Raw genomic sequence first — 23945 nt, forward strand, 5'->3', positions numbered from 1 at the left:
ATTTGTTTACAGGGACAAGAATTGAGGAAAACTCCTCATAAAGGAAATGGATTTCAAGCTTTATCTATTCACCCTGGCCTAAAGCACAACTTACATTAAAAATATATATATTATCACAGAGTCAGAAAAAGGAAATTCTCTAACCCGAGAGTATAAATTGAGTACCAAACAAAGGTAGGCGGTCTGGATCTCAAAACTCAGAAATCTGACCTAAGACTTAACACAGCACATTTTGTTACTTCCTTTGTATCAGCCATGATGAGGGACACTGAATTGAGAGTTCACTTCTCTATGTAAGAAGTTAATCATAATTTTATAAAATGAAAAAAAAAGACTATCATTTTTGACTCATCAAATTGCCAAAGATTGCTTAAAACAATTACCTATGTTAAAGGTGTGAGAAGATGGGCACTGTCATGCACTTCTAGCAGAAGGTAAATCTTTCTCTTAAGTATCATAAAAAACTATGTAGTCTTATACCTACAATTATTCTACAATTATACCAAAGATATATGAGGATATAAGCCCACCCACATGAGGGAATTCCCATCCATATTTGGTAGTAGCAATGCAGTATACCCCTAAGCTGTTTTCTATCAGGATTCTGTACTCCATTCCCCATGTCCAACCATAGCTGACCAGACCAAAAGGAGATGCCACCCAAAAGCAGCCAGCCAATTCATAAGCTGACCAAAAGCTGAGACCAATATGATTCCCTCTCAAAAGATTTTCAGTAGGGAAAACAAAGAAATAGTAACAATTGATTGGTGCTGAAGCTTGAAGGAGAGGCATATAAATTCTATTGGAGCAGCCACTATGGGGTGTGTGCAAGACAGGTAAGCATAAAAAGCCTGCTGGATGAGAAAGGAGAGCAGAAAAGCTTTTCAGAAAGAAGAGAAGCCCTAACCCAGAGCCACTGGAGAGAGCAGTAGGCCCAGAAACTGCTTCAGTTCCTGTTGCACCCAGATTTGGTTTTTCAGATTTTCTTGGGTTCCCAATCGTGTTTTTTTCCCCATAATCCACAGTACCCTCCTTTTGCCCCCAGAAGGAACTAGAGTAAGTCTTTATAACTAACTTGACATTCAGTTAAGAAAATGTGTATTAAAGTAAGGAGATACCATTTTCACCTTCAGATGAGCAAAGATTAAAAAGTTTCATATTATCTAACGCTGATAAGGATTTGGGAAAACAGACACCCATATGCTTTTGGTCTGAGTATAAGCAAAATTTTTCAGAAATGCAATTTGGCAGCAGCTACCAAATTTGTTTAAAATACGTACCTTTGGCCCAACAATTCTCTACTTCTAGACTCTAGCATACAGATACATTTTCAAAAGCAGGCAATGTTAAATGCACAAGAACATTTATTGCTTATAATAGCAAAAAAATTGAAATGACCTGAATATTCAATAAGGGACCTAGAGTACAACAAAATTCTGGACACTTTTTTTTTTACAGTAGGTTCTTGTTGGTTATCTGTTTTAAATATAGTAGTGTGTGTACAACTCTTTGAAAGAAAGAACCAGATATATGTATACACACATATACACAAGAAAAGACTTTCATGGTATGTTGTTGGAAAAAAAGCAGGTTGCACAAAGACATGTGTAGCTGATCCATTAGTGTATACATGCACATACACAGTAAAACTCTGAAAAGGTATATAAAGCCTCAAAATAGTTACTTTTGAGAAGCAGAATTGAGTTGGCCAAGAGGTAAGGAGACTAACTTTTCACCGGATTGATATAGATTTCTTTAATGTTTTACGACAGCACTGTTTTTTTTCCACTTTTTGAAGTGTAACTGGCAATTAAAAATTGTATATATTTAAGGTGTACAACTTGATTTTATATATGTATACAGTGTGAAATAATCACCACAATCAAGCCAATTCACATTCCTCACCACCTCATAATTAGCATTTTCTGTGTGTGTGTGTGTGCGCGTGTGTGTGTTGAGAACGCTTAAGACCTACCCTCTTAGCAAATTTCAAGTATACAATACTTGTTAACCATAGACACATTGCTGTACATTAGCTCTCCAGAAATAATTCATTTTGCATAACTTAAACTTTGTACCCCCTTGACCAATCTCTTCCCATATTGATTTTTAATTAATTTAATGAACTTAGTGAATTTAACTAATTTAATCAATGAATCAAATGAAATTAATGATTTTTTGAAAGAATGTTTTTAAATCACAGCAAGTATGGGGAGAAGAACATAATAATTAAAGGCTGGCCTTACCTGGTGAACCCTGGAACTTGGCTCTTTTAACTGCAAGAGAGAAAAAAAGGACACCGTGAAGAATTCTTGCAAGTTAATTTATTTAACCAGCATTTATTGAGTAACTACTATGTGCCACTAGAGTTAGGACTAGATTTTTAAGTCTAAGTCATTAGAGAAAAGAAGCTGGGACTTCTGATCAAAGCTTGAATGCAGAGAGTTAGAAGGGCCCTTAAAAGTCATCCAATCTAATCTCATACTCCATGCAGAAATCTCTTACAGCTTCCTGACAAAGAGGTAGAGGGAACTAAATTACTCCTACGGCACCCAATTTCATGTCAGATAACTTTCTAAGGTTTAAATTATTTATGTTCCTTATTTAAAACCCATCATAGGAACTTCCTCATTCCACTCATGCCAAAAGAAGACCTTAACAGGCCAGATCTGGACAACAGTTTGTTTTTGTTTTTGTTTTTGTTTTTTTTGCGGTACGCGGGCCTCTCACCGCCGCGGCCCCTCCCGTTGCGGAGCACAGGCTCCGGACTCGCAGGTCCAGCGGCCATGGCCCATGGGTCCAGCCGCTCCGAGGCATGGAGCGGCTGGGATCCTCCCAGACCAAGGCACGAACCCGTGTCCCCTGCATCGGCAGGCAGACTCTCAACCACTGCGCCACCAGGGAAGCCCAGGACAACAGGTTTTAAACAAGAGTGAGAAGTAACTTCTTTCTGGGAATAAGCAGATATCAAGAAGAGTTCCTGTCCAAATTAAAGGTATCCAAACTGGAAGAGAAGAGGTAAAATTGTCATTATATGCAGATGACATGATACTAAATATATACTGAAAACTCTAAAGACTCCACGCAAAAACTATTAGAACTGATAAATGAATTCAGCAGGGTAGCAGGATACAAGATTAACATACAGAAATTGGTTGCATTTCTTTACACTAACAATGAAATATCAGAAAGGGAAAGTAAAAAAACAATCCCTTTTAAAATCACATCAAAAAATACTTAAGAATAAACCTCACCAAGGAGGTGAAAGACTTATACACCAAGAACTATAAAACATTGATAAAGGAAATTGAAGAAGATTTAAAGAAATGGAAAGATATCCCATGCTTTTGGATTGGAAGAATTAATATTGTTAAAATGACCATACTACCCAAAGCAATCTACAGATTTAATGCAATCCCTATTAAACTAAATTACATTTAGTTTAATAGAACTAAATGTAAGAGCTAAAACTATAAAACATCTAGAAGAAAACATAGGAGAAAATCTTACTGGCCTTGGGCGATTAGGCAAAGATTTCTTAAACTGGATACAAAAAGCATGAAGTTTAAAAGAAAAAAATTGATAAACTAGACTTTTTCAGAAGTTAAAACATGTATTCCTCAAAAGACTCTGTTAAAAAGTTATAGACCAAGAGGAAATATTTGCAAAATGTATCTGATAAGACTGATAAAGGACTATAAAAAAAATCTCAAAACTCAATATTAAGAAAGCAAAGAACCCATATTTTTAAAATTGGACAGAAGATTTGAACAGACACTTCACCAAAAAAAGATACACAGGTGGCAAATAAGCACATGAAAAGAAGCTCAATATCATTATTCATCAAGGAAATGTTAATTAAAAACATAATGAGATAGCACTATATACCCACTAGATGATCTAAAATTTACAAATCTGACAGAACCAAGCATTAATGAGGATGTGGACCAACTAGAACTCTCATATATTGCTGATGAGAACACAAAATGAAACAATCATTTTGGGAAACAGCTTAGAAGTTTCTTACAAAGTTAAACATATTTATCATATATTCCAGCAATTAGTCTTCTAAGTATTTACCCCAGAGGAATGAAAATTTATGTCCACACAAATACTTGTACATGAATGTTCATAAGAACATTATTGATAACAGCCAAAAACCTAGAAAGAACCCAAATGTCCTGATAAACAAATTGTGGCATATCTATACAATAGTATACTACTCAGCAATACAAATGAAAGAGTTACTGATACACACAACAAAAAATGAATCTGAGAAGCAAATTTTGCTAAGTGAAAAAGCTAGACACAAGACTACACGCTCTATGACTCCATTTACATAACATGCTAGAAAAAGCAAAACCATAATAGAAAGTACAGCAGTACAAAGAAACTCAAGGAAACATTTTGGGGTGATGAAACTGTCTGTATCTCAACTATGGTCGTGTTTACATGACTATATTTATTGGTCAAAGATCAAAACTCCTAGCAGCAATCCCACACTTAGGAATTTACTCTATAGATAGATTCCACAGGTACAGAAAGAAGTTTATACCAGTTAATAAGTTGAAGCAATGTTTATAATAGCAAAAGATTAGGGGATTGATTAAATGTTAAATTATCTAAATGTGACAAGCAAAGCTTTAGAATTTTCCGAAGAAAATATAAGGGAATGAATATCTCTGTATGATGGGTGAATGGATGGATGGATAGATATACAAGTTTTAGAATAAAAATCATGAAAGGAAAAACTGCATACCAACTTTGAGAGTGATTATATCTTGGGAGAGAAGGGATTGAGACTGTAAAGGATGCTTCAACTTTATCCATAATATACTATTTTTTTAACCTTAACTAATATGAAAAACATTAACATGTTAAATCTAGCTGGTGAGTACATGATTATGTAATATATTATTCTCTATACTTTTTTCTTTAAAAAATTTTTTATTCTTGCATATGACATGGTCCTCTATGTTGAGTAGATTATATGATCATTTATGTAGAAAATCTAAGAGAATCAACCAAAAAGCTTCTGGAACTAAATAAGCAATCATGGCACGGTTGCAAAATACAAGGTTACTGTACAAAAGTCAATCACTTTCCTATATATAAACAATGAACAAGTGAAATTTGAAGTTAAAAACACATTACCATTTATATAAATCTAACAAATAGGTATAAATCTAACAAAATATGTATAAGATCTCTATGAAGAAAACTACAAAACTGATGAAAGCTATCAAAGAATGAAATAGATATTCCATGTTCATGGATAGGAAGACTCAATATTGTCAAGATGTCAGTTCTTCTCAACTTTATCTTTAAGTTCAATGCAATCCTAATCAACATCCTAGCAAGTTACTTTGTGGATACAGACAAACTGATTCTAAAGTGTATATGGAGAGGATAAAGACCCAGAACAGCCAACTCAATACTGAAGTAAAAGAACAAAGTTGGAGGACTGACACTAACCAACTTTAAGACTTACTGTAAAGTTAATAGTAATCAAGACAGTATAGTATTAGGAAAAGAACAGACAAACAGATCAATGGAACAGAACAGAGAGCTAGAAATAGATCCATGTAAATGTAGTCAACTGATCTTTGACAAAGAAGCAAAGGCAATACAATGGTAGTAGCAATGATAGTCTTTTCAATAAATGGGGCTAGGAGAAATGGACATTTACATGTAAAAAAAATGAATCTAGACAAAGACTTCACAGAAATTAACTCCAAATGGATCATAGACCTAAATGTAAAACATAAAACTATAAAACTCCTAGAAAATAACATAGGAGAAAACAGATGACCTAGGGCATGTGATGGTCTTTTAGATACAAGAGGAATAATTCATGAAAGAAATAACTGATAAGCTGGACTTCATTAAAATTAAAAACTTCTGCTCTGTGAAAGACAATGTCAAGAGAATGAGGAAACAAGCCACATACTAGAAGAAATATTTGCAAAAGACTCATCTGATAAAGGACTGCTATCCAAAATATACACAGAACCCTTAAAACTCAACAGTAAGACAACACACAGCCTGATTTTAAAATGGGCAAAAGACTTTAACAGACACCTTACCAAAGAAGATACAATGATGGCAAGTAACCATATGAAAAGATGTTCAACATCATGTCATTAGGGAATTATAGATTAAAACGACTATGTATAAAATGGTGTTAAACAAGAAGGAAAAACTGCATTAAATGGATGAGGTGGCTAATTGCCCTTTGGGCTCCCTAGTACCAAAATACTCTTCCTCTTCTGAAGAAATCCCGAGAGAGACGGGAAGCAGAACCCTACGACTCACTGCAAAAGCCAAAGGCAAAAGACCTAGGTGTAGCAATCACATGCTCCCAACTTGAATCTTGAGGGACTGAAACGAAGTTGCAGAGCTGGTTAGAGAAAGTTGCAGAGAAGTTGGGATTCCAGTAGAAGAGCATGAATGTCTAAGGCAGTGGAGTTCTAAAGGACAACAGTTTACATCCAGTAATGTGAGAACACCAAAATGGACCATTCCTATTCTTGGATATTGGGGTTTTATGTCAATTTTCCTTTTTATCTCCATTTTACAGGTAAGAAGAAACTTGAGCTCAGAGAGGTTGTGTGGCTGGGTCACATTAAGAATCAACTGGGAACATCACATGGATTAAATAATGGCACTAGATAAAGGATTCAGGTCGTCTGACTCTAAGTCTAGTTCTTTCCATTCCACCAGAATGCCACCATGGAGGCAGCTGGAGGAGGAGAAGAAAAAGAAAAAAACATAGTCACTACCCTAAGGAAGGTGAGAGAGACAGCAAAAACAATGCAAGCACATGGAGGAAAAGAGCTAAATATATAATTCACTGTCAACTTAGAAACCAAAATGTAATGTTAAGATAAAATATGCCAAAGAGAAAGGACAGATGAGTACGGTTGGGATTAATAACCAAAGCTGTTATCAAATAGATAGAAGTAGAACTGGGATTAAGGAAATGGATAAAACATAGATAGGCAAAGAGAAGAAGGAACAACATGAGAAAAAGGTACAGAGCAGTATTTCAGTCCAATGAGAGGCAAAACCCATTAGCCCCACAAAATCTCTAAGAGTTTGAGTGCCAGGTCCTGGGGGCTAGTCAGGCAAAAGGCTAAAACAAGGGTATTGTGGTATCCTAAATCCAGAACTTTTCCTATTTAATTTCTTCAAGAATAAATCTTTCTAAATCTCCTGCTTTGGAAAGACAGCATAAGGGAGGACAGAGGATACCAGGAGAGTCCAGAAATGAAGTAGATACATTTTGTTCCTTTTCAGTTTTTCCCAGGCATAGCCCATCTTTTTTATCATCACCTACTCCTCAACGAAACTGCACCAATATGCCTTCTCTCCCATCACTGTGTTACAATAAAGTCTTAACCTTTAAAATTACAGACTCCTTTGATAATTTAACAAAAGCTACACACCTGCTCTCCAGAAAAATGCAGGTACATCCACAAAACACTGTGCATATCAAGGGGAAATCCATGCAGGTTAAGATCATCTCCTAATAAAAATGCTTTTATTACCAATGTTGTTCTCATTAAATTTGTTTTATTAGTTATTTTCCTATTTTATATCTACAAAAGTCTGCTTTTACTAATTTGTCTTAGGTTTATTTGCTCTATTTAAATGGACTAATTACATGGTGTTTGCTCAATAAGTATCTCTTTGGAATTGGATGGAATCATTGCTAATTCAGGGTCTTCTCTAGCCCTTGAATAATAAACACAGGCCCTTGAGAGAAATCATAGAGGAAAATGTTTTTCTAAGTATTTGTCATTATGAAGATATACCATCTAAAAACTGAGTATATTCCAATATTTCAATGATAACTTTTAAAAAGCTACATTAAGCCCATGGGAGTGGAGCAAAAGCTGCAGCTGCTAATGCCTAGGAACAAGGAGGTCTTGATTGTAGACTTGGTTCTGACACTTCATTACATGGGCCCTTAGACAAAAAGCATAACTATCTTAGGCCTCAAGGTTTTCAGATAGAAATGAAAATTCTGTCTGTTCTGGAAAATGAAGATTTTTGTCAATCCAGTTTCTGTAAAATGAGGGGAAGAGGAGGTAAAAGAAATGATGTGAAAGGACACTGAAACATAAAATATTCCAGTTACCATTTTTAAATTAACTATTTTCATAAATTACAATGTTTTGATGATCATATTACATGCACCAGATTTCAGTAAAATTCCGGCACAATTCACTTTTAAAGAAACATCAAATTGTGTTTGGTGTTACTTGCAAAATAAAATCCTCAGAATCCTGGTAGCCTAGTTTTACTAATTTATTCTGAATTTGGATATTAATACCTAGAGAGTAACAAAGACTGCTTCAGCTGTCACTACTTTAACCTTAGAATACTGTACTAAATTTGACATCCATTTTATTTTTCTTTACTGGTCATAATGTGTGCACATTTAAATATCAAATACTCTATAACTAGAATGTTATTTTTAAAATCTTGATACCCAGGCAAGAGACGCCTGCCTAGTTCATCAGTGCCTTGACTACTCTTTTCTGCATCAGTTGAAATAACAAGGTTTTTTTCTCTTTGATTTTTTAATGTGGCTATTATATACATGGGTTTTCAGATGATAACCAAATCTTTTTAAGTTTTAGAATCAGATTGGCAAGTTCCCAAAAATTAATGTTGCGACTCTGATCAGAACTACATTTAAATCTACAAATGAAGAGACTGTATGTTTTTAAAATATTTAGGTTTCCTATACTTGAAAATAGCATGTCTCCCCATTTATTTTCTCCTTTAATATCTTGTTTTATAATTTTCCACAAAATGGTCCCATATATCTTTTGTTAGATTTCTCTATGGCACTCTTTTTTGCTATTATAAATGGTATTTTTATTGCATAGAAATGCAGCTGACTTTTGAAAATTGATCTTGTATCTAATAATTCTGCTAAACTCAATTCTATTATTTATGCCTTGATTCTCCAGTTCCCTATGTAGAAAATCATATTATCTAAAATTATATTTTTTTCTCTCTTTTTAAACCTAAAATATTTTGTTTGTCTGATATTATTGCATGGGCTAGGCCTACCAATAAACTTTTGAATGTAAATAATGATAGCTGGCATCCTTGATTTTTTTCTGATTTTAAAGGGAATATTTTTAAGGTTTCAGTATTGAATATGATATTTGCTATAGGTTTTTCGACTTTTTATTTTGAAATAATTATAGATGTGCAACAGACAGTTGCAAAAATAATACAGAGAGGTGCCATGTAACCTTCACCCAGTTCCCCCTAGTAGTTAAATCTTACATAACAAAACAAGGAAAGTGACATTGGTACAATGTGTATGGTTCTATGCCATTTATCACACGTGTAGATCCATGTAAGAACCAGTGCAATCAAGATATAGAACTACTCCATCACCACAAAGATCTTTAGAGTTATATCTACCGCCTCCCCTCAATATCCCTAATCCCCGGTAACCACTAATTTGTTCTTCATCTCAATAATTTTGTCATTTTGAGAATGTTATATAAACAGATTCATACAAAATGTGATCTCTTGAGATTGTTTTTTTCCCACTCAGCATAAGGCCCTTGAGGTGTATCCAAGTTGCATGTATCAATCATATAATTGGGTTATGCTTTTATATCTGCTCTACCAAACTCTGTCTTTTAATTGGTATGTAGACTATTTATACTGTATGTAATTTTTTAAGTGTTAGGGCTTAAGTCTGCTATTTTGTGGGGTGTTTTGTTCTCAGTGGGTTTTTTTTTTTTCTGTTTTCTTTTTCCTGCCTTCCTGTAGGTTACTTGAACATTTTTCAAGAACTGTATTTTGCTAATCATCAGGGAAATGCAAATCAAAACCACAATGAGATATCACCTCACACCTGTTAGAATGGCTATTGGCAAAACGACAAGAAACCACAAGTGTGGGTGAGGATGTGGAGAAAAGGGAACACTCGTGCACTACTGATGGGAATGTAAATTGGTGCAGCCACTGTGGAAAACAGTATGGAGGCTCCTCAAAAACTTAAAAATAGAATTACCATATGATCCAGCAATTCCACTTCTGTGTATTTATCCAAGGAAAACGAAAACACTAATTTGACAAATATATGCACCACTATATTTATCGCAGCACTATTTACAATAGCAAACATATGGAAACAACTTAAGTGTCTATCGATGGATGAATAAAGAAGATGTGGTGTGTGTATACACACACACACACAATGGAATACTACTCAGTCATAAGAATAATAAAATCTTGCTATTTGCGACATGGATGGACCTTGAAGATGTTATGCTAAGTGAAATAAGTCAGAGAAAGACAAATACATATGATTTCACTTATATGTGGAACATAAAAAGCAAAAGAAATGAACAGACAAAACAAAACCACAGATACAGGCAACAGAATGGTGGTTGGGGAGGCATAAAATGTATGAAGGGGGTCAAGAGGTACAAACTTCCCATCATAAAATAAATAAGTCATAAGATGTGATGTACAGCATGATTACTATAGTCAATAACATTGTAGTATATATTTGAAAGTTGCCAAAAGAGTAAATCTTAAAAGGTCTCATCACAAGAAAAAAATATTTTTACAACTTTGGATGGTGATGGATGGTAACTACACTTACTGTGGTGATCGTATTGCAATGTATACAAATATGTTGTACACCTGAAACTAATATGTTATATATTAATTATACCTCAATTTTTAAAAAAAGAACTGCAAATTGATTTATCTACAGTATTTTTAGTGTATCACTTTGTATAGCTTTTAATGGTTACTCTAGGTATTATACTTTACATATATAACATCACAGTCTATAGAGGTCAGCATTTTACCAGTTCAAGGAAGTACAGAAGCCGTCTCTCTTTAAGTCCCTTTTACTCTTACTCCATTTATAATATAACCAACTTAAGTAATTCCTCTACAAAGATGAGAGCCACTAGGACAGTACTTCAATTGTCAAACATAATTTAGAAGCTCAAGGAAAGGAAAGTCTACTGTATTTACCCATATTTTTTCTCTTTCCATTATTCTTTCTGATGTTCCATGATTTCTTCTTCTATCACTTCCTTTCTGTTCCAAGAACTTCCTTAAGTCCTTCTTTTTTAAAATTTTGTTACGTTTATTTTACATAAATAAATAAATAAATAAAAGACTTAAGTAGCAAGTATTTATTGAGCAGTCATCTCTGACAGGCCTGAGCCTCGGGGTCAGCGATATCACTGCCCTCTGCAGGTTTTCCTGAGATTAAAGGAGATGATACCTGTAGGCCCTCCCTACAGCCTGGCATATTCACCAGGCTCAGCAAGAAAATGTGAGCACGTCCACAGTGGCTGTCATCATCAACTTTGAAGTCAGCCTTTTTGATGGCTGAGTGATGTTCATTACCTGATCTATTAGTAACAGGTGTCCCTGTTTCCCTCCCAATCTAGTCTCTACAGCGGCCTGAATGACCCTATTAAAAACTATCCAAAACACATCATTCCTCTGCTCAAAACCTTGCAAAGGTTCCTGTTTCACTCAGAGTAAAGCCAAAGTCTTTACAGCCGTGTAAGGCCCAACCTGATCTGTACCACTACTTCCTCCCGCCACTCTGACCTCATGTCCTACCAGTCTCCCCTGACCAGTCTCTTCCACCACACAGGCCTCCTAGCTCTTTCCCTCCTGGCTCTGGGCCTCCCTCCTAGCTTTTTCACATGCTGGAAATACTCTTCCTCCAGATAGCCACATGGCTCACTCCCTTGCCTCCTTCATGGCTTTGCCCCATTTCACTCCTCAATTTGTTCCAGTGGCATTTCTATCTAATGTCATCCCCCATTCCCCTGCTCTACTTTTTCCTCATAGCATTCACCACTCTCTAACATAACTATTAAATTCATTTATTCTTCATCTGTACTTCCGTCTCACGCCCTACTAGAATGTACATTCCAAAAGAAACAGGGATCTTCCTGTCTTGTTCTCTGTTGTGTCCCAAGAACCTAAAATAGTGCATCGCATTACAGTAGGCATTCAATATATGATTTGGGGACGAAAATCAATGCTTTTTTTTCATTTAAAAAAAAAAGGTTCAATTCCCTACTGTTGAGTCGTTATCAGCTTTTTTCGACTAACATCCGCCATTGATTCAGCGCCCACCTGGGGCCAGGTGCATGCGCTCTGCACACACTCTGAGGTCCCCCTCAGTCCTCTCAGCCGCCCTCTGTGACAGAGACCTCTTTGTAGAAAGGTTCGGGGAGGCTCAGGGACCTGCCTCATCTTCGGCCTGTAGCATCTGCGGCCCAAGCAGTAGGTACCCTTAAGCCATTAGGGTAGTCTATTATTTTTCCTTCATCTAAGAAATACTGATTTCTCCTTTATTCCTGAAAGATATTTTCACTGGGTAAAGAATTTTGAGCTGACTGTCCTTTTCTTTCAGCCTTTGAAAGATGCTGTGTCACTTCCTTCTGTTCTCCATGGTTTCTGATGAGCTATCCATGGTCATTCAAATTGTTTTTCTCCTATATCGGTAAGGTCTAATTTCTCTCTTGTTGCTTTCAATATTTTTCCTTGTCTTTAGTGTATAGAAGTTTGATTATGATGTGTCTTGGTGTGGATTACTTTGGGTTTACCTGTTTGGAGTCTGCTCAGCTTCTTACATCTGTAGATTTATACCTCTTGCCAAATTTGAGAAACTTTCAGTCATTATTTCTCGGGATACTTTTTTATCTCCATTCTCTTTTTCCTCTCCTGGAATTCTTATGACATGAATGTCAGATCTTTTATTATAATTCCACAGGTCTCTGAGGTTGTCTTCATCTAATTTCTCTCCCCAATCTATTTTCTCTCTTGTTCAAACTGGGTAATTTCTATTGTCCCATCTTTGTGTTCACTGAATCTTTGTCCTCTCCATTCTGCTATTAAGCTCATCCATTGAGTTTTTAAATTTTGGTTACTGTATTTTTTTAGTTCTAAAATTAACAATTGGTTCTTCTTTATATCCTTTATTTCTTTGCCAAGAGTTTCCAGCTTTTCATTTATTTAGTTCAGTTACAAATGTGTTCATAATTATTCACTGAAGCATCTTTATGATGGCTGTTTTTAAATCCTTGTTATATCATTCCAACCCTTGTGTCATCTCAGTGTTGGCACCTGTTTTTATTTTTTAATTGGTTTGAGTTTACTTAAAATTGCTGGTATATTTTGGAGAAAAGAATTGGTCAGAACAGCTTAAGAAGCCTGGTAAGCGGAGAACTCATCTTGTTTTATTTAGATTGTTTGCTCCTAACCCTCTCTAGCTGGCAGTGAAGTAAACTCTTACCCCAGATGCTCTTTTTCTTTTTTTTTAATTGAAGTATAGTTGATTTACAATATTGTGTTAGTTTCTGGTGCACAGCAAAGTGTTCAGTTAAATATATATATTCTTTTTCATTGTAGGTTATTACAAGATATTGAATATAGTTCCCTGTGCTATACAAGAGGACCTTGTTGCTTATCAGTTTTATATATAGTAGTTTGTATCTGCTAATCCCAAACTCCTAATTTATCCCTCCCTCCCTTTCCCCTTTGGTAACCATAAATTTGTTTCCTATGTCTGTGAGTCTATTTCTATTTTGTAAATAAGTTCATTTGTATCATATTTCAGATTCCACATATAAGTGATATCACATGGTATTTGTCTTTCTCTGATTTACTTCACTTACTATGATAATCTCTAGGTCCATCCATGATGCTGCAAATGGCATTATTTCATTCTTTTTTTTTTTTTTTTTTTTTTTTTTGGTGGTACGCGGGCCTCTCACTGTTGTGGCCTCTCCCATTGCGGAGCACAGCCTCCAGATGCGCAGGCTCAGCGGCCATGGCTCACGGGCCCAGCCGCTCCGCAGCATGTGGGATCTTCCCAGACCGGGGCACGAACCCGTGTCCCCTGCATCGGCAGGCAGACTCTCAACCACTGCACCACCAGGGAAGCCCTATTTCATTCTTTTTTATGGCTGAGTAATATTGCATTGTGTATATGTACCACACCTTCTTTATCCATTCATCTGTTGATGGACATTTAGGTTGTTTCCATGTCTTGGCTATTGTAAATAGTGCTGCTAGGAACATACGGATGCATGTATCTTTTTTTTAATAATTTTTATTCGAGTATGGTTGCTTTACAATGTTGTGTTAGTTTCTGCTGTACAGCAAAGTGAATCAGCTATTACATGTATCTTTTTGAATTATAGTTTTCTCCAGATATATGCCCAGGAGTGGGATTGCAGGATCATATGGCAACTCTATTTTTTTAATTAATTTATTTATTTGGCTGTGCTGGGTCTTAGTTGCCGCGTGTGGGATCTTCACTGTGGCGTGCAGGATCTTTAGTTGAGGCATGTGGGATACTAGGGTCCCCTGCATTGGGAGCGCAGAGCCTTAACCACTGGACCACCAGGGAAGTCCCTTGGCAACTCTGTTTTTAGATTTTTAAGGAACCTCCATACTGTTTTCCATAGTGACTGCACCAATTTACATTCCCACCAGGTTCCCTTTTCTCCACACCCTCTCCAGCATTTGTTATTTGTAGACTGTTTAATGATGGCCATTCTGACCAGTGTGACGTGATACCTCACTGTAGTTTTGATTTGCATTTCTCTAATAACTAGCAATGTTAAGCATCTTTTCATGTGGTTACTGGCCATCTGTAGGTCTTCTTTGGAGAAATGTCTCTTTAGGCCTTCTGGCCACTTTTCGATTGTGTTTTTTTTAAATTTTATTTATTTATTTTGGTTGCACCAGGTCTTAGTTGCAGCAGATGGGCTCCTTAGTTGTGGCTCATGGGCTCCTCAGTTGCGGCTCAGCAGCTCCTTTTTATTTAGTTGCAGCACGTGTGCTTCTTAGTTGCAGCTGGTGGGCTCCTTAGTTGTGGCATGCATGTGGGATCTAGTTCCCTGACCAGGGATCAAACCCATGTCCCCTGCATTGGAAGGCAGATTCTTAACCACTGCGCCACCAGGGAAGTCCGGTGTTATTTTTTTGTTGTCAAGTTGTATGAGCTGTTTGTATATTTTGGAAATTAAGCCCTTGTCAGTTGCATCATTTGCAAATATTTTCTCCCATTCTGTAGGTTATCTTTTCATTTTGTTTATGGTTTCCTTTGCTGTGTAAAAGCTTGTAAATTTGATTACATCCCACTTGTTTATTTTTGCTTTTATCTCTATGGCCTTGGGAGACTGACCTAAGAAACCATTGCTATGATTTATGTCAGAGAATGTTTTGCCTGTGTTCTCTTCTAGTTTTATGGTGTCATGTCTTATTCTTAAGTCTTTAAGCCATCTTGAGTTTAGTTTTGTGTAGGATGTGAGGGAGTGTTCTAACTTCATTGATATACATGCGGCTGTCCAACTTTCCCAACTCCAGTTGCCAAAGAGGCTGTCTTTTCTCCATTGTATATTCTTGCCTCCTTTGTCAAAGATTAATTGACCGTAAGTGTGTGGGTTTATTTCTGGGCTCTCTGTTCTGTTCCATTGACCCACATGTCTGTTTTTGTGCCAATACCATGCCGTTTTGATTACTGTAGCTTTGTAATATTGTCTGAAGTCTGGGAGGGTTATGCCTCCTGGTTTGTTCTTTTTCCTAAGGATTACTTTGGCAATTCTGGGTCTTTTATGGTTCCACATGAATTTTAGGATTATTTGTTCTAGTTCTGCGAAAAAGGTCATCGGTAATTTGATAGGGATAGCATTAAATCTGCAGATTGCTTTGGGTAGTATGGCCACTTTAACAATATTAATTCTTCCAATCCAAGAGCATGGGATATATTTCCACTTCTTTCAATCATCTTCAGTTTCCTTTGTCAATGTTTTATAGTTCTCAGCATATAAGTCTTTCGCCTCCTTGGTGAAGTTTATTCCTAAGTAGTTTATCTGGCAGGTTGCATTTTTATTTATTTATTTTTAAATATTTATTTTATTTATTATTTTTTTTGGCTGTGTCGGGTCTTAGTTGCAGCATGCAGGATCTTCATTGAGGCACATGGTCTCTTTGTTGCAGCACATGGGCTTCTCTCTAGTTGTGGCATGCAGGTTTTTGCTTCTCTAGTTGTGGCGCACAGGCTCCAAGGCAAGTGGCCTCTGTAGTTGTGGCTCACAGGTTCCAGAGTGCATGGGATCTGCAGTTTGCGGCACGCAGGCTCTCTAGTTGAGGCACACAAGCTCAGTAGTTGTGGCATGTGGGCTTAGCTGCCCTGAAGCATGTGGGAACCTAGTTCCCAGACCAGGGATCGAACCTGTGTCCCCTGCATTGGAAGGCAGATTCTCTACAGCTGGATCACAAGGGAAGTCCTGGCAGGTTGCAATTTTAAAAGTTACTGTTTTTTTACATTCCCTTTCTGATATTTCACTGTTGGTGTAAAGGAATGGAGCCAATTTCTGAATGTTAATCTTGTATCCTGCTACCTTGCTGAATTCATCTATCAGTTCTAGTAGTTTTTGTGAGGAGTTTTTAGGGTTTTTGATATATAATATCATGTCATCTGCATATAAGGACAATTTTACCTCTTGCCTTCCAATCTGGATAACTTTCATTTCTTTTTCTTGTCTGATTGCTGTGTCTAGGCAACTGCTGATTGTCTAACACAAATCAACAAAAATATTACCTTGAAACAATAGTTTCATAATAGTCTAAAGAGTATGAATAGTTAATATGAAAGGGTAGATCTGTTTTAGATTACGCCTCCCTAACAACATTTAACTATATGAATGCCAACGCATCACTGAATATTCCAGGCAGGGTATTAGTTGATCTCAAAGTGGATGGATGCCTTATTAAAATGGAAAGCAAACTACAGCCTGAAAGTAATTGGTCTAGAGTTTCACTATGAATAGAGTCTGAAGAAATAAAGCAGCAGGCAGGGGTGACTGCAGGTAGACTCATAGGAAGTACTGCCCCAGAAGGAAAGTGTACAGATCGGAAAAGTAAAACCTTTCTTCTAACCACAGACTTTTAAAAGTATAATACATAGCTACCTACTGACTGGAAGAGATAACCAGGATGTATTGTCAAGTAAAAATATGATACACTTTGTATAAATATAATTTTACTTTGTGAAAGCAAACCAAAAACCCCATACCATATACAAAAATTAACACAAAAGAGATCAAAGACCTAACTGTAAAAGCTAAAACTGTAAAAACTCTTAGAAAACAACATAGGTGTAGGGGACTTCCCTGGCAGTCCAGTGGTTAAGACTCCATGCTTCCAATGCAGGGGGCACAGGTTCGATCCCTGGTTGAGGAACTAAGATCGACATGGTGTGCGGCACAGTCAAAAAGTTTTTTAAAAAGAAAAAAGAAAACAATATAGGTGTAAATCTTTGTGACCTTAGATTAGGCAGTGGTTTCTTATTTATAACACCTAAAGTACAAGCAACAACAAAAAAATAGATAAATTGGACTTCAAACTTAAAATTTTTCATGTCAAAGGACACTTTTAAGAAGGTGAAAAAACATAGAATGACAAAATATTTGCAAATCATATACAGGCATACCTCAGCACTGTGCAGATTTTGTGTTTTTTAAAATTGAAGGTTTGTGGTAACTTGCATCGAGCAAGTCTATCGGAGCCATTTTTCCAACAGCATTTGTTCACTTTGTGTCTCTGTGTCACATTTTGGTAATTCTCAAAATATTTCAAACCCTCCACCAGCAAAAAGATTAGAACTTGCTGAAGGCTCAGATGATGGTTAGCATTTTTTAGCAATAAAATCTTTTTAAATTAAGGTATGTACATAACATTTTAGACATAATGCTACTGCACACTTAACAGACTACAGTATAGTGTAAACATAACTTTTATATGCACTAGGAAACAAAAAATTCATGTGACTCACTTTACTGTGATATTCACTTTATTGCGGTGGTCTGGAACCAAACCCACAGTATCTCTACAGGGTATTGGTGATACACCAGTATATACATGAGGTATGCCTGTAACTGATAAGCGTTTTATATCTAGAATATATAAAAATTCTTACCACTCAATAAAAAGACAACCCAATTTTTTAATGAACAAAGGAACTGAATAGGTATTTCTCCAAAGAAGAAATATAAATAGGCAATAAACACATGGAAAAGATGTATAACATCATTAGTCATTATAGAAATGTATATAAAAACAAAGCTGTAAATCAAAATTGGTATTCGCAAATGAGATACTATTTCACACCCACTAGGATGGCTAAAAGCAAAAAAACAGAATAACAACAACTGTTGGCTTGGATGTGGACAAACTGGAATCCACATAACACTGCTGGTGGAAATGAACAATGGTACACTTTGAAAATCAGTTCACAGTTCCTCAAAACATTAAACACAGACTTACCATCTGGCTTGTAGGAGCAGTTATATATCTGAGGGAAATGAAAACATATGCACTCACAGAAACATGCACACAAATGTTTATAGCAGCATTATTCACAATATCCAAAAGGTGGAAACAACCCAAATGTCCATGAACTGATGAATGTATAAACAAAATGTGGTATAGCCATACAGTGGAATATTATTCAGCCACAAAGAAGAATGAAGTGCTGATATATGCTACATGGCTGAAGCTTGAAAACATGCTAAGTGAAAGAAGCCAGTCGCAATGGACAACAGTCTGTGATTCCTTTTATATGAGATAACCAGAATTGGAAAATCCACAGAGCCAGAAAGCAGATTAGTGGTTACCAGGGGATGGAGGGAGAGGGAGTGATTACTTAGTAAGTATGGTATGTTTTTCTCTAGTTTGAAAGAGAAAGGTGGTAATTGCACAACATTGTAATATGCTAAATGCCACTGAACTGTTAAAATGGTTAATTGTATGTAATGTGAATTTTACCTCAATTTTTTTAAAAGTCTACACCAAATACTGTATACAGATATTCACAGCAGCATTATTCATAATAACCTAAAAGTGGAAACAACCCAAATGTCCATTAACAGATGAATGAATAAACAAAATGTGATACATCCAAACAATGGAATAATATTCAGCCATAAAAAGGGACAGAATATGATAAAACCTACAACTTGAATAAACCTCAGAAACATTACACTAAGTGAAAGAAGCCAGCCGCAAAAGACAAATATATCGTATAATTCCATTCATATGAAAAATCCAGAATAAGTAATTCTGTAAAGAAAGAAAGTCGATTAGTGGTTGTCTATACCTGGAGAGGTTGGGAGAAAATGGAAAGAAGTGATAGCTAATGGGTAAGGAGTTTCTTTTGAGGGTGATAATAATGTTCTAGAATTGACTGTACTGATGGCTACACAACTCTGTGAATCCAGTAAGAACCATTGGATTGTACTTTAAATGGATGAACTGTATGGTATATGAATTATATCTCAAGCTGTTAGAAAAAAAGTAAACCAAAAAACCCTAATAGAGGGGCTTCCCCGGTGGCAGAGTGGTTAGGAATCCGCCTGCCAATGCAGGGGACATGGGCTCGAGCCCTGGTCCAGGAAGATCCCACATGCTGCAGAGCAACTAAGCCCATGCGCCACAACTACTGAGCCTGCACTCTAGAACCCGTGAGCCACAACTACTGAGCCCGCATGTCACAACTACTGAAGCCCACACACCTAGAGCCTGTGCTCCACAAGGGAAGCCACTGCAATGAGAAGCCCGTGCACTGCAACAAAGACCCAATGCAGCCAAAAATAAATAAATTTTTTTAATAAATAAATAAAATTTATTAAAAAAAACAAAAACAATAAAACACCCTAATAGATGTGTAAATATGCTTGTATAGTTGTTGTGAATAGGAAGAAAGGTATGGAAAGATACATACCAAGTGGGCTGTTAACATTAGTTACCTCAGGAAATGAGATGGGGACAGATGTGAGGTTATCAGGTTTTCACAAGTTTTTAAATCTTTATTCACCATTATATTGTTCACTTATTAAAACTTAAATTTTAAAGTCTGAAGAATTTTGAGTTTGAAAAACATTAAGTATATATTTAAAATAAGAAAACACTGTAAGGCTCTACACTATAAACTATTCCCACAAACTGTTAAAACATAACAGATTGGGGCTTCCCTGGTGGCGCAGTGGTTGAGAGTCTGTCTGCCGATGCAGGGGACATGGGTTCGTGCCCCGGTCCGGGAAGATCCCACATGCCGCGGAGCTGCTAGGCCCAGGAGTCATGGCCGCTGAGCCTGCGCGTCCGGAGCCTGTGCTCCACAACAGGAGAGGCTACAACAGTGAGAGGCCCGTGTACCGCAAAAAAAAAAAAAAAAATAACAGATTGATCAACAAACTTGCTATCCGTCTAAATATGAAGCTAATTTCAAAGTAGTATTTTCATAGTCAAAGCTGAGAGGAGCTACAGCTACAGCACACAATTCCTCATCATCTAATTCCATGCTACTAACAGGTGTGAAAAGCAAGGAGAAAAGTAAAAGGTGCAAAAAAGGAGATAATCATGACTGAACACAAGCTCTTTAAGACTCCACCAAGCCGCGGAGCAACTAAGCCCGTGCGCCACAACTACCAAGCCTGTGCTCTAGAGCCCATGAGTCACAACTACTGAGCCCACGCACTACAACTACTGAAGCCGACGTGCTCTAGAGCCCGTACTCCACAACAAGAGGAGGCACTGCAATGAGAATCCCGCGCACTACAACAAAGAGTAGCCCCGCTCGCCACAACTAGAGAAAGCCTGCGCATAGCAACGAAGACCCAACGCAGCCAAAATGTAAATAAATTAATTTTTTAAAAAAATTAAAAAAGACTCTGCCAATACGAAAACCCGAGAAGTCAGGGCTAAAGAGAAAATGGACAGGCAGAGCATTTGGCTCCAGACTGCTTACAATTAAAAGCAAAAATAAGAGAAGATTATTTCTTTTTTATTTACGCTATGCCTAATCCTCAAAAACGCTATAACTTCAGTTCCTGAGTTTCCTTGACCTTGCTGAAGAATCAGATCTACAACTGGCACCCTTGAGATTACAGGAAATAATCCTATTCACACTGACTCTGCATCCAGTGACCTGGTTCCTCAGGCACTGGGAACGGCTAACCTGCCTTGTTCTAGCCTGTCCTTCTTATGAAATAATTTCCAAAGACTTGCGGCACTAGTTCCCCGGTTTGTAACCTCCTGTTTTAGAATCTAGCATTAAAGAAGTGTCACCTGTCAAAATCGATAACCACCATTTCCTTCTTATTTAAAAGTTAACATTTTAGGGCTTCCCTGGTGGCGCAGTGGTTGAGAGTCTGCCTGCTGATGCCGGGGAGACGGGTTCGTGCCCCGGTCCGGGAAGATCCCACATGCCGCAGAACGGCTGGGCCCGTGAGCCATGGCCGCTGGGCCTGCACGTCCGCAGCCTGTGCTCCGCAACAGGAGAGGCCACAACAGCGAGAGGCCCGCGTACCACAAAAAAAAAAAAAAAAAAGTTAACATTTAAAACATTATATAAAATCATATATAATCCTACTGCCCTGTTTTCAATCTGCTATAGTGTATATATATATTTTTTTAATATAGTTGCAATTATTAATTTGCATATTTTGTTGTATTATACTTTTACATTTGTCAAATATTTGGACATAAAGATGCACTAACTGTGACATCTGTCAAACAACTGAACACAGGAGTTGACTCAGGTGTTCTTACTGGCTAGCAAGATGTCCTTTTCCTTCCCTCTCCTTTATGATAAACTGTCAAGTGGCAGACCATTTTCTAGTGCAGCAAAGGTAGCTACACCAAGCAGATCCATTCTCTAGGAGAAAGTGGGACTATTCTGGCACAAAGCAGCAGGGCAGCCATACCAGATCTGAACCTGACATAGCAACTTTGCCAAATACAAATAAAATTCTACACAAAGAGAAGTTTCCGCTAATAAGATGATTTGCAGCCAGGGCTCCCTCTTCACTTCCTGAGGTTGCTGGATCACTTAACTGGCAATCAGGGCCTTATATTAAAATCTAAGTGGAGGCTTCTAACAGGAAATGGAGAGTGAGGCCATCTAAGAAATACCCTGTTTCTAGAGGGGAAAAAAGCCACATATGAATGAATATCTCATTATTCTTGGGTGGAAAAAAAATTTTTAATTGTTTTTTAAGAAGACCATGAAATGATTCTAAAACAATGTAATAAGAAAATAGCACTCAAAAGTAAACACTTTTAAAATTACGCATTGCAAAAAACAAAATTTAGGCAGTATTTCACAGCTTCTAAATATTTAAAAAATGGAGTCACAGAAGCAAAATGAAAGACTAAAATAATAAGGAAGCCTGCTGAGAGGCAGATAAAGAAAGGAAGCTCAGTGAGATAAGAATATTAAGGTAAACATAAGAAAAATTATAGGGAGTTCTCTGGTGGCCTAGTGGTTAGGATTCTGGGCTTTTACTTTCGTGGACTGTTTTGATTCCTGTTTGGGGAACTGAGATCCTACAAGCCACTGCACAGCCAAAAAAAAAAAAAAGGAATAAAATAATGATAAAAATTTTTTAAAGGAAAATTATAAAAATTCATTATAAGTAGTGAGAGAAGAGTCAACTTTGAAGAAACCGAAGTGATGATTTAAAGAAGAAATTTAAGAAAATCTCCAAGAATGAAAAAGGAAAAAAAATGAAAAGATTAATATAATTTTAAGGGGTGAGGGGACGGGTGCGAGAGTAGCAGAGCTCTAACACATTGATAATTGGAGTTCCTGAAGATGATACAAGAACAAATGGAACAGAAGTAATATTCAAATACAAAAGAAAGTTTTCTTCAGATGAAGAAAGAGCTCAAGCGTATCAGATAAGATTAATAAAAAAAAAAAAAGAAGGGATCAGTACCTAAAATATTTTAGTGAAAAGCAGCATCTATAGACATTCTTCTAATGACAAAATGACAAAAAATGGCAATCCAGGAACTCTATACCTAGCCACTTGGCATTCACCTATGAAAAGGAGTCCATTATGCTCTTGGTGCCTTGCTAAAATAAACACTGTATCATTGACCCTGAGCTAAGGAAGGCAACCCAGTGCAATTCTTCATGTATTTAAGTACCTATATCTACAACATGACCCCACCATCCTGTCCCTCTTTGATTAAATCAAGGGTGATCATCAGCCCCAAGGGTAGTCAATCAGTAGACTACATAGCATCTCAACAGATGTTTTGAAAGAAAAACTATGCTAGAAATAAGCATTTATAAGGGATAGTGACTGACCAAATCAATCAGCACCTCATTTAGGGAAGAAAAATGTGAATCACACAGACAAGTCTGAGAAAAAGTGAGGACAAAAGTAGGGAAAAAAAAATCAAGGAGGAAAAACCAAACACTTATTATGTCTCCACTCCACACTGACAAATTCCTGAGGTTCAAGTGGTAACAAGATAGCATGTTTATTACAATTGCATTCATACTGAACAACCTTTTAATTCCCCAAGTAAGCTCTATTCTCTTGAGAGTCTGATTCCTGTTCTTCCTAGGAAACCTAGAGGTGTGGCTTTGCCGGTTTTCACAAGGGTAGGCTTACACTTGACAATTATCTTCATATCTTTACTCCTTATGTATCCAGAAGTGAGAAGAAAAACTGCATTTGAGGGATCTCTAGTAGTTCGATTATGGTTGGAACTTAAAGAGTGGGGACAGAAAATGGCAAGAGTGAAGGTGAAAGCCAGGGATGACCATCAAGTGCCTTGGAAACCAGTCCAAGGAATTTGGAGATCGACTTTATCCTAAGGGATTTTAAGCAGAGTAGTACCCTGATCAGATTTATATTTTAGAAAAGTAATTCTGGCTGCAGTATGTAGAATAAACTGGAGAGAAGCAAAAACCAATAAAAAGGCTATTGCAGAAGTCCAGGTGAGAGAGAGAGAATGGTAGCCTATACCTAGGTAGGAAGAACTAGAAGGGAGATGAAGCTAAGAAGAAAAAGGGATGACATTTTTGACGTGAAACCCAAAGACTGAGAAAGCTG

At 36.9% G+C, this 23945-nt stretch overlaps 1 protein-coding gene across 4 annotated transcripts in view; it reads right to left on the reverse strand.

The window, feature by feature from the left end:
- Positions 1–23945, reverse strand: part of UNC13B (unc-13 homolog B) — a 222275-nt gene that overhangs the window by 166159 nt on the left and 32171 nt on the right. For all 4 annotated transcript variants that reach the window (XM_067744051.1, XM_067744047.1, XM_067744046.1 and 1 more), the window contains exon 2: positions 2247–2276. In XM_067744051.1, the coding sequence (XP_067600152.1) occupies positions 2247–2276 (30 nt within the window). The remainder of the gene's footprint in view (positions 1–2246; positions 2277–23945) is intronic.

Source organism: Pseudorca crassidens, chromosome 7, assembly GCF_039906515.1.
Source record: "Pseudorca crassidens isolate mPseCra1 chromosome 7, mPseCra1.hap1, whole genome shotgun sequence".
Lineage (NCBI taxonomy): Eukaryota > Metazoa > Chordata > Mammalia > Artiodactyla > Delphinidae > Pseudorca > Pseudorca crassidens.